We start from the raw sequence: 15,639 nt of genomic DNA, 5'->3' as shown, positions 1-15,639 counted from the left end.
AGTCAGCCAGGACTGGCCAGATGCCCTCGGGAGATGCAACAGGCAGAAGGGAGATACTAACACTGTCGGTGCAGCAATGAAAGCTCAGACCAGCACGCTGGCCCAGCATCGTGTCTGCTGCACGTCTCCACAGGATATCTACGCTCTGTGAGACCTGCAGGAGCTCATGGAGGCAGATCCTGAGCTGAAGCTGAGCAAGAGTCTTCTCTTCGACAGAAGTAACCCTCTAGGAGTAGGGCAGCCCCAAAGGAGGGGTGGATGAGCTCCCTTCTCCCAGGACTGTGCAAAGGAAAGTTGGGCAACCAGCCAGGGAGGCTGTAGAGGGCACCCTACAAGCCTGTCTTATCCACCTTGGCACTTTAATATTAGGCAGCAACAAGGATACTCTGATAGCCCTTGACTTCCAGATTTGGAAAGAGGGAGATGAGGATCAGAACCCGATTCAAGCTTTAGGTTCTCTATGACTGAATGCTTAGTTTCTACACTGAGTCCTATGTACACTGAAGAGCGCTGCACTGATGGGGACTTATCTTGGAGAAAGGACCTGGACAAGGTTAAGAATGAAGGGTTGAGGCCACAGGCCCCAGGGTGAGAGGACAGGGAACCATGCCTGGAGAGCCCTAGCTGTCCCCAATGCTCCCGCACGGCTGGCCTGGCCCCCAGGCGGTGTAAGGCAGCTGGCAGTCGGCCCACAGCTACTCACAGTCTCAGGGGCCCCGCTCCACGGCCTCTGGCTCTGTTTGATAGAGGATCAGGGTTATGGAAGAAGTCACCCTAGGTCTAGAGCCAGGAGTGTGGGCAGTTGTGAATGGGGGACATGGCATTATATGCAGAAAATGGGAGGCCCAAATGAAGTCTGGTGTGGGAGGACACCTGGCCTGTGGGCAGTGCAGGAATGGACAATGTAGGAGGGACTTGACATGGGAGGTGACAAGGCAGGCATGGGCCACATTAGGGCTCTCACCATGCAGCATGTTCTTGTGTGTGCCGTTATGATATGTGTGACAAGACTGCATCCAGCTAGCAGAGTCTATTAGGGCTAAAAGGCACAGCAGAGTGGTTGCCCAGTGCCACCAAAGAGCCTACAGCTCTCTCCCACTGCTGGGCCAACCCAAGGCCCCATGATGGAGACACTCCGCTCAGACCAAGGGGAATGCTTTGCATGGGTGTCTGAGCACACTCTGGTGCAGGTGCCCAACATGGGACAAGACCCATAGGGTCACTTACCCGGACCTCCTTGTAGAGCCGCAGGCAGCTGCTATTGAGGATGAAGTAGCGATCATGGAAGCCACCTGAGGGCAGCCCCAGACCTAACAGGCTTCGGTCCTCACGAAACTTCATCATTCCATGCTTGGTGTCACCCACACGGCTGGCTGGGGGAGGACTGGGATAAGCATGGGCTGCACTACCCAACCACCCATGGACCCAAATGTCCCAGAGCAGGATCTCCAGATCAAGGAATCGGCCCCATCCTGCCCAGCCTTCATACAGGCCGGCCCACCTGGTTCCCTCTGACTAAGCTGCTGCCAGCTAATGTCACCAGGTCTCACCCTGGCTCTGGACAGATAAAGAGACCCACCCAGCCTGCCCCACCCCCTTTAGGCCCCACCTACCCAGGTATACTAGCATGGCTTCCATGGACTGGTGCTTCTTCACCACCAGGTGGCTGTCTATCCCCAGCCCATGCAGGATAGGCAACACCTTTTCTGCAAAGTGCAGCGGGCGCTCTGGGGAGAGGTCACACACATTGTCACTGGGATCAAACCTTCAACAGTCCACCAAGGGCCAACATATTACCTCCACATCTATCATCCAGCCCCACCATCCACCAGCACAACACACCACCACCGAGACCACCCTTCCCACAATCGCACTTCTGGGTTAACAGACCTGACTGTGAGCAAAACCAAGCCAGAGATCATCCCACAAGTGTCCCCATCAGCGCAAACAGCAGCGGTGTCAGAGACCAGACTGTCCAAGCCAGAAGCCCTCCTCACTCCCTCCACCCTCTGCACAGATCCCTGCCTGGCCCTCTCCACTGGCCCAGGCTTCTCCTCGGACAACCACCGGACCTTCAAAGTGGCCTCTGCAGTGTGTTCTCACTTCCTGTGTTCCGCCTTGCTCCACCCAGAAGCAATGGTCTTTCATATCACCATCTCTAACCCTTCAGCAGCCCCGCACTGCCACAGCCCTCTGTGCAGCCCCCTTTGCCGCCATTTCTAGTTCTGCCCTCGCTACTTTCCCTGCGGCTTCCTCTCCTTGGCACAGCTGGGCCTCTGTCCAGGCCAGGGCCTTTCCTATGCTGCTTTTGCTTCCCAGGAGCACTTATTCCCATCTTCCTCAGGTAACCCTTATTCTCCCTTCACATCTGGCTCAGACCTGAAGCCAGAGACTCCATCACAAGCTCTGGTGACACTGTGGTCCTTTCCTTCATAGCAACCAATGTGGCTGTAACTGTTCCTTTTCTGGTGTGATCATAGGATTAACATCTCCAGCCCTCATCAGACTGAGCCCTATGAGAGGAGGGAAGGTATGTCTGGCTCCTCAGCCCAGTGCCTGGCAGTCAACAAACAACAGTTAAAAAACTTTCATAGATCCAAGATCAGCTTTCACCTCCATGCATAACAAGATCCCCCTTCACCAAAAGAAGCTTTGATCCACCCCTTTATTGCCACAGTCATTCACCCCTTTATTGTCACAGTCATTCACAACACCACCACAAACACCCTCACCCATGCCACTGTCACCACCGCCACACTAACGTACCTGCATGGTCATCACCACACCCTACACCACCAAGAACGGTGTCACCCACCCTGCAATTCCACTGCTGATTTCAACAGTGTCACTTCCTTAATGAAAACTACTCTCACTGACTGCTAAGAAAACATCATCATGGTGGGATGGATGGCACCATCTGTCCCTTCTCTGTCCGTATCAGCTATGTGACAGCCATCATCTCAACCCCTATCCATCACCACTATCCTATATAGAGACCACAGTCCTCATCAATGCAGTAGTCACTGGTGTCACCCAAAACCCTTTTCACACCATGGTCCCCACAGAGCAGGGGAAAAGGGGTACACACTGGGACTGCAGCCCAGATGAGGCCACACCCTGCCTCACACCAGTCTTGATCGTCACTCACCAGCTTCCTCCTTCTCATTGACCTCAAAGCAAGTCCAGTAGTCCTTCTCCCTAATGCCCACGTTGCGGCGGTCCAGGATCTCCAGAGTAAGTTCCTCAGCTGTCATGGATGCTGGGATCTGCGATGACCAAGGAGAAGAAGGTCAGCCTACTGTGGGCCCTGCCCTGCCTAACCTTGCTGTGCAATTTCAAGCCCATCCCTCTCAGGTTCTGAGTCCTCGGATGTCTCTGAGGGTCCTGATGAGGAGAAAAGATAGGCCCAGAACCAGTCAGACACAGCCCCAACTGGGCTCTCTGTAGGCTGCAATCTCTGTTCCCCTGGCTATCTGGGCCCTGGCCCACTCTGACTCCACTGGCCTCTCGGCTCCTAGGTCCCCAGCCCTCACCTTGATATGCTGTTCACTTTCTGCCTTCTTCTCTTCCAGGTAGACTGTGCAGATGAAGTCACCAGCATGCTGCAGGGAAACACAGCTTGGCTGTAGGTCTTGGGAGCAGGTGCCCACCACCACCCCAGCCCCCACACAGGCCCATCCTTCACCTGGGTCCCACTGGCAGTGCCAGCCACTCGCATCTTCACAATGGCAGTGACCTCCTCCCTCTGCTTTCTCAGCTCCTCCTCATCCACCTGGGAAGGGGAGACAGCAAGGGGCAGAAAGTCACTGACAGCTGAGAGGCTCAGCCCTGCCCTCCCCTGACCACCGGCTAGGGACGCACACTGAACACCACCACATAGTGGTTAATGAGGTCTTCCACCACCCGGCCAGCCTTGTAGTCCTGCCCATCTGTCTGGAAGAGTGTGGGCCCAAACACAATAGCCAGGTTGTGTGTGTTCATCTGGTTTGTGTCTGAGAAGCACTGGACACTACAGAGGGGAGGAAAAATACATGAGTGAGAAGTTCAGCCCAGAGCTTCCCAGTTATCTTCTAGCTAGTGACAGGTCCAAGACCAGCACTAGAGGCCACGGAAGGTCGGAGTCAGTGTGCTCCTAACTAAAGGGATATGTCTCAGGTCCTGGTGAGGAAGAGGGCTGGGAAGCTGAGAGACCTGGCCCAAAACTGAAAAATCTTCTATTTTCCTACCCTGGGGATGTAAGATGACAAACCCAACACTGGAGGTTAGTGTTAGGTTACTCCCCAGGCCTACCTGGTTCCCAGGGTAGGGCAGTCAGCCAGAAAGGGAACAGGAGACTTCTGTACCCCATCCCTCCAGAGCCTGGTACCAGTATCACCCCTCACCAGTACAAGTGGCTGATAAGGGCCTTCACCGTGGCACGGTTGACAGGAGGCAGATGCACCAGGAGCTCTCGGTACCTGGAGACCTTCTCCTCCTCATCCTCAATCTCTGGGTGGGCGAGATGGGTCACAGGTCAGAAACCCCCACACCTACCCTCCAGCCCCACCCCACAGCTGCTCTGCCTGTCATGCTGGGTGACAACACTCCCTGTGCCCTCCAAGTGAAAGCAAGCCAGTACTCATCGAGGATGAAGAATTCTCAACCCCAGGGGACCGTGGCTGTACATAGTGACACGAGGAATGAGAAGTAGGAGAGGAAGACAGGCCTGCGCCTGTCTGCAGGAACATGCCTAGTCCAGGTGCATGAAGGCCCAGAAGGGGATCCAAAGACAGAAGTTAATAAGACTGAGCACAGGCTGCAGGGCCCACCTGAGGCCTCCAGCCAGGCTAGGCGCTGGGCACGCGTGAAGAGGCCATCTGGCAGGTCCCGTAGAAAGCGTTTGAGTGCAGAGGAGACATCGTCGACATGCTGTTCACCCTCTTTGAGGTGCACAGAGCGAGCATCCTGCCGTAGACTCTCCAGCAGCCTTTGGGTCTTTGATGTCTGCCCACACTTTCGGTAGATGCCCTCGGAGGTCAGCCCTAGGGAGAGGCAGGGTGCACAGCTACTTTCAAAAGGATCCTGAGCCTTGGATGGCTTCCTGCAAGGGGCAGGGCCTGTGTAGTACGGGCAGGGTGTGGGCCTCACCGCACTGCGTGATGTAGTCCACACAGCGGTACACAATCACTGGGATGTCCGAGTCCCCAAGCTGCTGCTCAGACAGGGTGTCCCCCAAGCTGGCTGCTGCTTTCTGGATGGCCCCCAGCCAACCCATGAAGTCTAGCCGCCGTTCCCCCTGGATATACAGTGTTCTATACAAAGGATATTCAAGTCACTTCTCCATCTCTCCCCGGCTTGTCAGAGCCCCTCTGGGAGGCCACAGCTCACCTCCTTCGCTCCACCAGCACCAGCACCTGGTTGTCGCTGTCCCCCTGGACGGCTGTGAAGGGACCAGTCAGGGTGAGGCCCAGAGCTTGTTCACAGTACCCCGCCTGCTCCCTCCTGAGGCTCTCTGGAAAGACTCCTAGGATCCACCCACCAACCTAAGTGACCACCGAAATGTACCCTAAGGGTAGGAGAGGACACAGGACAGGCTGGCTCCTTCTGGCAAGGCCAGGATGCAGTTCAGACTACTAGGGAGGGGCTGGGGGCTGAGAGCTGGAATAAGGGTGCCTTAGAGGTTGGGGTCTGGGACCAGGTCCACGCACAAAGCTCCTGCAGTCTCCGGAGCTGCAGCGGCTCCTCGCAGGGCCCCTCTGGGAAGACAGCATGGAGCTCAGAGCCGGTCAGAGCAAACCAGCCCTCCTGGGCCCGCTGGAGGCTCAGGCCAGCTTTGTAGGGTAGGCGCCCAAGTCGCTCAAAGTCCCGGGCCAGCAGATCCTCAGCCAAGGGAGGCATGAATGCCTGATGGGGGAGAGGACCCGAAGACTGTATCAGCCAACAGCTGCTTTCTGGGACCCCAAGTGCCTCAGCTTGTGGGGATCATGGCAAGGACCCTCTCCTTACTCAGCTGCTTCCCCTTCTCTTCCCCAGGGCAGAACTCAGCACTGTACCCAAACGGTAGTTTCATGCCCCACTGCCCCTCTGCTCAGATGTGCCCTCCTCTGGTCCTTCCCAGACACCATGAAAAGTGTCCCTTCTCTGTGCACCCCTGGTGCCAAAGCGTTCTGACCATCTGTCATAGCCCTGACAACACTGCCGCTGTCTGTACCCTGTATGTCTCCCCCACCCCAAGAGCAAGGGAGTTCCTGAAGAGCCAGGACTCAGACTGGCCCATCTGGGTGCCCAGGACTCCAAACACTGATCCTCAGGAACCACAGCAACTGACCACTGAACAACTGAGTGACAGAGAGTCACAGGGTCTCACTGCACGGGAGCTCAACAGGGCACCTGACCCTAGTCCCCAAGGTAGAGCTCTCCTCTGTCATCTCCCTGTCTCTTCCCTCTAGTCACAGCTTGCACACCTCCCCAGACAAGAAGCTCACCCCCCTGGAGTCAGCACTGTCCATCCTAAGATGGCTCTGACTGTCTCTTATTGTCAAAGAAGACTGCAAGCCCCACATCCCTTCTTCCTCAGTGTGGGGAACCTTCTGACCTCCCCTTCAGGGGGCTGCACTGTGTCAGGCCTGAGAGGTCTGGGCTGTGTCACTGCTCCTCACCCAGGCTTGTTCCACATGGGATCTGCCAGGAGGTCCCACCCTGCCTGCCAGATACCTGCCCTGCTAACCCAGGCCCACCTTGGCAATGCACTTGACCCACTCACGAGCCAGCTCCGCACTCTCCAGCCCAAACAGGTACAGCCGTTCTCCCTCTGTGTACAACTCAAAGGTGTGCTCAAAGCTGCAAATACATAGGCCAGGACTTACCCAACTCACCCCACTGGCCCATCCACTGTGGTCCTCCAACCCCTCCACATAGCTCTTGTTACCCCCAGCCCTCTAAGAGTGGTGGAGCTTGGAGCCTCCAGAGACCTTGGTCAGTGTTTGTACAGCTTGCTGTGTGACCCTGGGAAAGCCCTGCCTCTCTCTGGGCCCATGTCCCTGTCTCTCCAGTCAGAGAGGTTGGTGCTCACCCATGAGAGTCTGGAGGAAGCACTGCCAGGCACACAATCTCACTGGTTCGAATCTCGCCGTTGGGTGTCACTGCCCGCTCATGCTCATAGTAGCTCAGGACCCCATCACTGAGGACACACCAGCGCCGGCTGAACTCTAGGGAGAAGTCGGGCAGGGGAGCCATAAGGGAGCCCCACCTCCACCTGAAAAGCCCCTCTATATCCTCCTTGAGCCCCTACCCCGCCTTACCCACATGCTCTACATTCTAATTCATGTTTCCCAATTCATTCTCTCTGCAGCCTGCCACCCAGAACAACTCACTCCTCTGCCTCTCCCCAGACTCTGTAATCATCTCTTCAGTGGTCCCCCGACATCCTCTGAGACCCAAGAGTGATCTAGGGAAAATCAGTCTGCATCCCCTTCTTCTGCTCAAAATATCCTCTGGCTGCTGTCATCCTCAGGACTGTGGCCCTCAGCCCGGCATTCAAGGTCCTACAGGATCAGCCTCTGCCCACCTCTACCTCTGCTGAACCCCCGCTCTTACTCACTGCTCCCTCCACCCACAGGCTGAAGGCCTCAGGATGCCTTCCGCGCCCACCCTCCTTCGCAGGGCCACCCATAAATCTATACCCTGCTTCCTCCTATAACGGCTCTGAGGAGCCCAGCGAGATCCCACAAAAGAAATAGATATGGGAATCTGGACCAGGAAAGGTAGCTGAACAAACAGAACATCAAGGCCATTCAGATGTGTGTAGCTGACAGCACTGAACTTCTCAGTGGCTCAGAGCTTCCTGGCACCCAGGACAAAAAGGATGACTCAAGCAGTTACATAAATGACATTCAGACCTGAGGCAGGAAGGTTGTGAACAGCGGAGTTCCAAAGAAGCCTCTGGGAGCAGGACAGCTCAGTCCCAGGGCTTCAATCAGGAGTTGCTGAGGGGTGCAGTGTGCAGCGAGTGACCCGTGTTCCCACCGCAGCCTGTCATGTTTACCAGGGCCTGACATCTGCCCTCTAAGTGTGAGGTGTCCCCAAGCCTGTCCCTCGGGATGTGCTCCCTCCAGAAACATCAGCTGCTCCTCAGGCTCCCTTCATTCTGCAGACATGTGCCAAGTGCCCGCTGGGTGCTGAGTACTTCCCAGGCACTAGAGCTACAGGGGGATCAGGGGAGAGAGATGGGACGCACTGTTCTGGATAAGAGGGTCAAGAGCACCTCTGCAGAAGTGACATTTAAATAGAGAGCTTCCCTACAGACATTTGGGAAAAGCATTTGAGGCAGAAGGAATGGTCACTGTGAAGTGGGCGTGAAACTGGTATGGCTACAAAACAGTAAGGGGACCAGACTAAGAGGGTAGGGGACAGACTGGGCCACAGAGAAAGGAGGAGAGTAAGGGACAGGGCAGCCAACTTTGGGGCTCTGGTGAGATCCAGTAAGGAATACTGCATTGTAGCAAGAGTCTGGGACAGAATGGAAAGCAGACATCGGAGAGGGTGGCAACTTCAAATTCATTCCTCAAAGTTCCTACCATCCACAAGCTGTGAACCCGATGATGCAGCACAGGGCCACACCCATCAGGAGCCCAGGACAGACTTCTTTAATTTCAAGGAAACTGGCAGTGAGCAGCCTGCTCTGCAGTGCTGACCTTAGCCCTGCTGCCACAGGCCCATCTAGTAAAACCTACTGTATTATCAGAGACCACATCCAGAAAACCTCCCACGTGGCTCTGCCACAGTCCCTCTTGACATCTCACGGGCCCCAGCCCAGCCAGCCCTGGCTTCCCTGGTCCTGAGCAGCGCCAGAATGCCATGGGCTGGGCAGGGCACGGCACGGCACTCACCTTCCCTGGCCCGGCGGTCCTGCAGCAGCTTGCCGGCGGAAGCAGTCTTGTAGAGGAAGCCACTATGGCTGACAGTTGGCAGGACAACTGAGTAGTGCTTTTCTAGGGGCTTCATTGAGTCCACCCGAGGGACATCTTTGGAAGAGGGGTGGGAGACGCTGGTCATGCTAGCTGTCTGGGAGGGTGCCCCACCTTAATTCCTCTTGGGTAGGGTAACAGGCTCATATTCAAGTCCCAGCCCAGGCTTCTCAGCTCCCGAATTGGCACCCTCAGTCTCCCCCTCCTACTGTGTAGATTGTGGAGCCATTTCTCCACCTCTGCACATCTGGGGGAATTAACTCCACGGCCAAGGACCAAGTCTAGTACCTCTTTTCCTCAAAGCCCCCCTGACTCCCACCTCACCCCATGCTCCCTGTTGGAGGGACAAGGCCAAGGATACTAAAATGAGGGCAGCTTGGAGCCAACTCCATGACAATCCCTAGAGAGACGTTTGTTCCAGACAACATGAAGCCAGCAAAGGAACTTCACTCCAGCCTTGCTTCCAGTAATCAACAACTAGGGGGAGGGTTGCCCCAAGCCCAAGCCAGCCGGGCAGTCTCCTGTGCCTGCCTAGACACCTGGGCTCTCTCCGGCCCAGCACACCACCCACCTGTGGCCCCAAGCCCAGAGCCCGTGCCACTGAGCTCCACCCTCAGCCTTGGGATGTGACCCCAGAGGCCACACAGAGGCCATGACCAGCACCAGTCACCTCCACCACTCTCTTCTCATCCACTGAAAGAGTAGGAGCTGAATGGGACCTAACCCAGATCTGTGATAGGACTCCACCCAGACAGAGCAACGGACAGGGCTGCTGTGGTAGCTCACACGCATGGAGAAAGGCAACACCGCTCCACACAGCAGCACAAACACACAGCATATACACAACCCCCCAGGCCCTCAGCGCCCTTGATTCAAAGAAACACAAAGAGCATCTCCAGGGTACCCAGACCCTGGCACACAAATGCCACCCTGACAGACCCACAGTCAGGAAGAGACATAAACACAAAGTCACAGAGAGGGGACACAGATACACATAGGAAGCACACAATACACTGACACCCAAACTCACTCCACATTACACACTGCTGCCCCAGGGCGTCTCAAGGAGCTGTAATCCCAGCTTGGAAGTGGCCTGTAAGTCAAACCTCCCAGGGTGCTGCACAGTTCCTGGGGGACCCCTACCTGCCCCTCAACCCAACCAAAGGACGAGACTATCAGCAGAGACCCTATCCTTGACGGGGACAGTCCCACTGGCTACTCACCTGTGGTTTGGTTGTTTCGAAGGAATTCCATCTGCAGTGTCTGCCCAGCCTGCTCAGCAAGAGCCAGGGGTGTGGGGGCTTCAGGGTCCCCTGAGAAGCAGTTGACCCCAGCCCCACAGCCCAGGAGAGCCTGGGTCTCAGCCAGGTCTGTGGTTGTGACTGCAGCACACAGCGCCTAGAAGAAGGGAAGGGACGGTCAGCCCAAGCAGACAGGGGCCAGCAGGAACAGGGGCATAGGGGAGGCAAGGAAGGTGTCACCCAGGTCTGGGGTGACCCACAAAGAGAACAGAGAGGGAAGAAAGAACAGAAAAAAGGCCAGAGGAGGGAGGATGTGCAAGGAACACCTCACAGAACCAAGAGGGCTCCCAGCTCCCCAGACCTCACCCCTGCTCACAGAGCTGCTGGTCAGCCTACAGGCCCTGGAGGATCTCAAGCTCCCTCTGCCTTGCAGAGGGGCAGAGGGGACTCTGTAGCTGATTCCTCCCACATTGAAATTCCTCACCGCCTGCCTGGCCCTCCCAACCAATGGGAGCTGTCGCCCTCCTGGCTTGCAGGCCAGACTGGGCTGGGCTGGGGCAGGATGCCTGGGTCTCTGGGAGGTGGAGGCCTGGCTCCTACTGGGCTTCTAGAGCCAGATGGAGCTGCCAGAACAGGGCTATTTGAGGGAGGGGCTGAGGGCCAACCAGAGGTCACAAACAGCATCCCCCTGCCTCAGAGCACGCTTTCTCCCACTCAAGCTGAATGAGATTAGGGCCCAAGACTTGGCTCCAGCCTGTGAGGGACTGGGGCCCATATGGGGCCTCCTCTTGAATGGGGTGTGGATAGGGGTGGGTCAGAGCAGTCCAGCTGTTTTTCATGAGCCTGACAGGAAATAGCATCCCTGTCAAGTTCACTCCTTTTGGCAGGATTCAGAAGGAACAGGACGGGGTGCGGGAGACAGAGGAATCAGGAGGGAGGCAGACAGATGCTGGGGACGTGGCCCTGGCCCAAGGTCAGGCCTGGCTCCTCCCTGCATTGCCCTAACTTTCCCTAGGCAGGACATTGTAGGCCTCAGTTTCCCTGTGTGCCAGCTCTGAGCTGGTAGAGGAGCTGGGCTGAGCCAGGGCAGCAGGAAGAAAGGGGGCAGTCACAAGAGGGCCCAGACAATGTGGGGACAAGGGGGGGGCCTCACAGGTCCCAGACGCGCAGTGCTGACCTTGTTCAGCTCCTCCTGGTTGCCAAAGAGCGGGTGGTAGCGCCGGTACTTGCCCTCCCTATACTTGGCCTCCAGGTGGTGCCGCCGCGCTCCAGGGCTGCTGCTGGGCTGCAGGGCCTCACTGGGGGGCACGTTGGCTGCCCAGAAGCGGTTCCCAGCACCATTGCCCAGCTGTAAGAAGAGCTGCAGGTGCGGGCGAGAGTCAGAGAGGACAGCTGACAGCCAGAAGTTCTCAAACAAGGGACCTGGAGAACCAGGCCGATCACCCATTTCCCAGCAGGTAAGGTGAGGGCAGTGCAGCCTGCTGGGGGCCATGACTGCTAGCCTCACTGGTCCTGGGCTCTGGGCCCAGCTCTTTAGCTGCAACAGGACAAAAGCAGACAGTCTGAAGGTAGACGCCACTAGCTTGGTGTCAGGTCCTTGGGGGCTCTGCCATTGCCCCACCCAGCCCCACATCTGGAACTCTGCATTCCTGAGGCTGTCACAGCTGGAGGCTGTGTCTAAATGGTCAGCCAGTGAGAAGGGCAGGAAGTTTGGAAACATCTTCTGTCTCTGACACACCCTCTGACACCTTCAACAACAGAGGTGAAAGCAAACCCTAGAAGAATGCAGGAATCCAGCACACGGTGAACTAGTTTCTTTTCTTCTGCTCAGTACTCCTTCCATAGCCATTTCCAAGGCTCCCCATCCCCCCTTCTTTGTGGGATGATAGAGTCACAGGAGACAACAAAGCAGAAACAGTCCATGCTACTAATGACTCATTCTGTGGCTTTAGCAAGTTATTTTCCCTCCCTGGGACTCAATGTCCTCATCTGTACATTGGGTACTCTAATCCTAAACCACAGGATTATTTCCAAAGTCAATTAACAAATGCAGAACCCTTATCACTTTATTGCCAAACACACAGTGCAGACTTAAATGAATGTGACACGCAGCTCGGCTAGGGCTGTCAGGAATACCCTGTGTGGTAAGACCCAAGGTCCAGCCTCCTGCTAAAGGTTCTCTACTCCAAGTCCCCCAGATATAGGTGCCAAGGAAATTCAAGTCCACAAGTAAGAATGAATGCACATGCATATGTGTGTCACAAAATGTACACACTGGTCTTGTGAACTCAGATGAAATGAAGGGGAAGAGGCTCTGAGAAGACCTGGGTCAGTCAGGAAGTGGGAAAGAAAGGGACAGGATTGGATGATCAACATGGATTTATAGGGTAATCTCAGGCAGACTATAACCCTGTGCAGGAACTCAGTTTCATCATCCTTATAATGGGACAACAGGTAAACAAGATCAGGGGTAGGCAAAGTCTCTAAAAGGACAAATAGTAAAGAGTATATGCTTTACAGAAAACATTGAGTCTGTTACATCTTTTTTTCTCAATCCTTTAAAACCATTTTAAAAAATACATTCTTAGCTCACTAGCCAGTTTGTTGATTTTGCCAAAAAGCCAGCTTTTCCAAAATCCCCACCCATTAGATTATCACAAAGGTCTCTTCAGCTCCAAGGGGGATGTGGGAGGAGAGAGGAACATCCTAAGCAGTAGCTGAGGATAAATCTAAGCAATAATGGTAAGCAGGGGCATTCTCACCTCGATGAGGGTTTCTGTCCACACTTTCCTGTCCATCTTCAGGCTCCGCACCTTGGAGATGCCAGCGCCCAGGCCACGATGCTCCCCTGTAGGCAGAGGGGTGACCCCTTCACATGAGCCCTCACTCCCCGCCCCCAGTGCCCAGCACCACAAGTACCAGCCCCTCCTCTGGCACAATTCTGGAATATAGCTACACACCCCTGTGCCCCATATCAGAACTCTGAGCCCCACCACCCTCACTTAGGCTTCTGCAGCAGCCCCTACACCACATTGCCTCCCTGTGGCCATCCAAGGCCATTTCCAGCCAGAATTAGATCTCAATTCCTTACCTGATTTTCCTCCAACCCCAGCTTCCTACTTGGATTCTCTTCCCCGTCTCCCAACAGCTGCTCCGCCCTGTCACTCAGATCCTAGCTGACATGTCACCTCCTCAGAGAGGCTTTCCAGACAAACAGCTCGTTCTCTAACACTTGGCAGGCCCCGGACTTCTAGTAGTTAGCATGCAATCTGCATCCCCCACTGAATGTCAGCTGCACACGAGTGGAAACCTTGCCTGTCTATTTCAGGGCTCTATCCTCAGTGCCCAGAACAAAGCCTGGCACACAGTGGGCACCTAATAAATCTCAGTAGAACAACGGGTGAAGGAGGAGTTGGCTGAGGGAGCCAGCTACAGGCCCCACAAGGGACCCCTGGAGCAGGGAGGATGGTGAAGGGGCACCAGAAGTGCCTGCTGGCAGGATGGTTCTAGCTTAGCCGCCTCCCTGTGTATCCTCCCTCGGGGCATCTTATTCCCTCCTGGTTCATCACTTACATATGACCAGACCTCATCCCCAAGGCCCCTAGACATTTGCTCTAGAAATCCCACAGGCTTTGAGATCCTTCCTGAGCTTGTCAGTTTCCCCACTTTAGAGGATTCCTACTCTCAGTCATCACATAGGCACCGCCATGAGGGCCCAATCCCTAGCATGTAGCACAGTGTCTGACATATGGAGGAATAGATGAGTGCACCTTGGGGTCCCTGCTTTTTCACTGTCATCATTCTCACCCAATTGCTCATTAAGACTTTCACACCATTTGGGCTGGGGATTTAGCTCAGCGGCATAAGAACCTGCCTTGCAAGCAGGCAGTCTTGAGTTCGATCCCCGGTACCAATAAAAAAAAAAAAACAGGAAGACTTTCACACCATAAATCCCATAAAACCCTCATGTTGCATATGGCCTCCTCCTCCCCTCCCTCCTGGATCCTGCATTGGTCTCCAAACTCAACTTCTACCCAACAGACAGAGTCAGACCTACAAATCTATGTTCCTGGGTCCCCTGTCTCCCATCTCCCTCTGGACAAAAGCCCTGGCCAGTCTGGCCTGCCTCAACTCTCCTGATGCAACAGAGACACCAGAGCCCAAAGACCTGGGCTTCAGTCCAGATTCACTCACTTGCCAGATGACACTGAACAACCCATTTTCCTTCTCCATGCCTGTATCCTCACCCACAGTGTGCAAATGGAAATCTGGCTTTATAGTGAAGGATGATGGCACAGGAACAGCTCGGTACACACAAGCAACCTCATGAACAGTGGCTCCCCACCTGTCACACAGGCCAGTTGCCCTTCTGCTCTGCCAGGTGCCCCCAGCGCACACGTACCTGCACAGCGCTTGCAGATGACGATGCAGAGGTTGATGGAGGCCCAGTCAGGCTGGGCAGCCCCACAGTCAGCACAGAACTTGTTGGGGACTGCCGCCCAGATGCGTTCAGCCACCTCCGAGGTGGACAGCGCCTCAGCAATGGCTCCCTGCATGGCCTCCAGCCACTGCTCCTTCTCGAGCTCCGAGTCAGCCGAGAAGCTGGGGATAAAGGAGTAGGGGGGCTGGTGGAAGGGGTTTACAGGGACTTGGGGCAGCACCAGGAACACAGCGTAAAGTAGGTGGACAAGGCACTAGAAGCTCCTCATCAGAAGAGGGAGGCATCCTGGATCTAAGGCAAAGATACTACAAGCCTGAGAGACATATGGGGGTGGGAAGCCCAGGGAGACCCTGCCTGACCACGGGTGTTGGAAAGGATGCCTGATAGGTAGCAGGGCTGTCCCAGGTGAAGGGTGTATGGGTGTTCCAGACAGAGACCGCCATGTGCAGAGGCAGAATGGTACACAGGCATCCCAGGACCTATGAGCAGGAGGGCAGGCTGGCAGAGAAGAGGCTAGGAGATGGACAGGGATTGTCCTCGGCCAGGCAGAGGTCAAAGAGCACCCTGAGACAATGGAGCACCCTGGAGAGGGTTTAGAGGAGAAGCAGGAGAGGGCACAAAGACCCCTCTACCACTGGCGTCCTCGGCCTCCTTCCTATCCCATCCCCATGACCCCAGACCACAAAGAATTCCACCAACACAGACACCTGAGCCCAGCCTTAGTGCTCCCTGCTTTTTGGGGTGAGGAGCCCTGGCTGGACAATACACAGATCACACACACACACACACACACACACGCACACACACACACACGCACACACACACACACACAGCCTCCCCTCCTTGCTCTTTCTCTACCACCTCCAAGCCACAAAGGACTAGAGTCTACACCACCCAAAACCCAAGGCCACTATCTCAGTCAACGCTAGGGGTAATGGGCCTTAGAACCACTTTAGGAGAGGGGTTGTGCACCACCTCACCCATGGCAGCCTGGCATGTGCAATCTGCAAAG

At 55.5% G+C, this 15,639-nt stretch overlaps 1 protein-coding gene across 6 annotated transcripts in view; it reads right to left on the bottom strand.

Moving 5' to 3' along the window:
* The window catches only part of Arap1 (ArfGAP with RhoGAP domain, ankyrin repeat and PH domain 1), a 57,234-nt gene that overhangs the window by 5,622 nt on the left and 35,973 nt on the right, over positions 1–15,639 (bottom strand). For 4 of the 6 annotated variants that reach the window (XM_003463460.5, XM_013145342.3, XM_063256549.1 and 1 more), the window contains 19 exons: positions 14,589–14,788; positions 12,949–13,034; positions 11,364–11,546; positions 10,169–10,343; positions 8,868–9,002; positions 7,052–7,187; positions 6,717–6,819; positions 5,688–5,883; positions 5,368–5,419; positions 5,128–5,291; positions 4,809–5,021; positions 4,383–4,488; positions 3,862–4,009; positions 3,686–3,772; positions 3,534–3,602; positions 3,149–3,266; positions 1,614–1,727; positions 1,228–1,373; positions 704–736 (listed from right to left, as the gene is read on the bottom strand). In XM_003463460.5, coding sequence (XP_003463508.1) covers positions 704–736; positions 1,228–1,373; positions 1,614–1,727; positions 3,149–3,266; positions 3,534–3,602; positions 3,686–3,772; positions 3,862–4,009; positions 4,383–4,488; positions 4,809–5,021; positions 5,128–5,291; positions 5,368–5,419; positions 5,688–5,883; positions 6,717–6,819; positions 7,052–7,187; positions 8,868–9,002; positions 10,169–10,343; positions 11,364–11,546; positions 12,949–13,034; positions 14,589–14,788 — 2,464 coding nt within the window. Of the gene's footprint in view, positions 1–703; positions 737–1,227; positions 1,374–1,613; positions 1,728–3,148; positions 3,267–3,533; positions 3,603–3,685; positions 3,773–3,861; positions 4,010–4,382; positions 4,489–4,808; positions 5,022–5,127; positions 5,292–5,367; positions 5,420–5,687; positions 5,884–6,716; positions 6,820–7,051; positions 7,188–8,867; positions 9,003–10,168; positions 10,344–10,552; positions 10,656–11,363; positions 11,547–12,948; positions 13,035–14,588; positions 14,789–15,639 lie in introns of those variants that run through there. The other 2 variants (XM_063256548.1, XM_063256550.1) reach the window with 2 other exon arrangements.

The sequence above is a fragment of the Cavia porcellus genome, unplaced genomic scaffold, assembly GCF_034190915.1.
Source record: "Cavia porcellus strain 051 isolate PalLab524CR breed Dunkin Hartley unplaced genomic scaffold, mCavPor4.1 scaffold_9, whole genome shotgun sequence".
In the NCBI taxonomy this organism is placed as follows: Eukaryota; Metazoa; Chordata; class Mammalia; order Rodentia; family Caviidae; genus Cavia; species Cavia porcellus.
The sequence above is the reverse complement of the archived record's forward strand: the minus strand, read 5'-3'. Positions and strand labels throughout refer to the sequence as shown.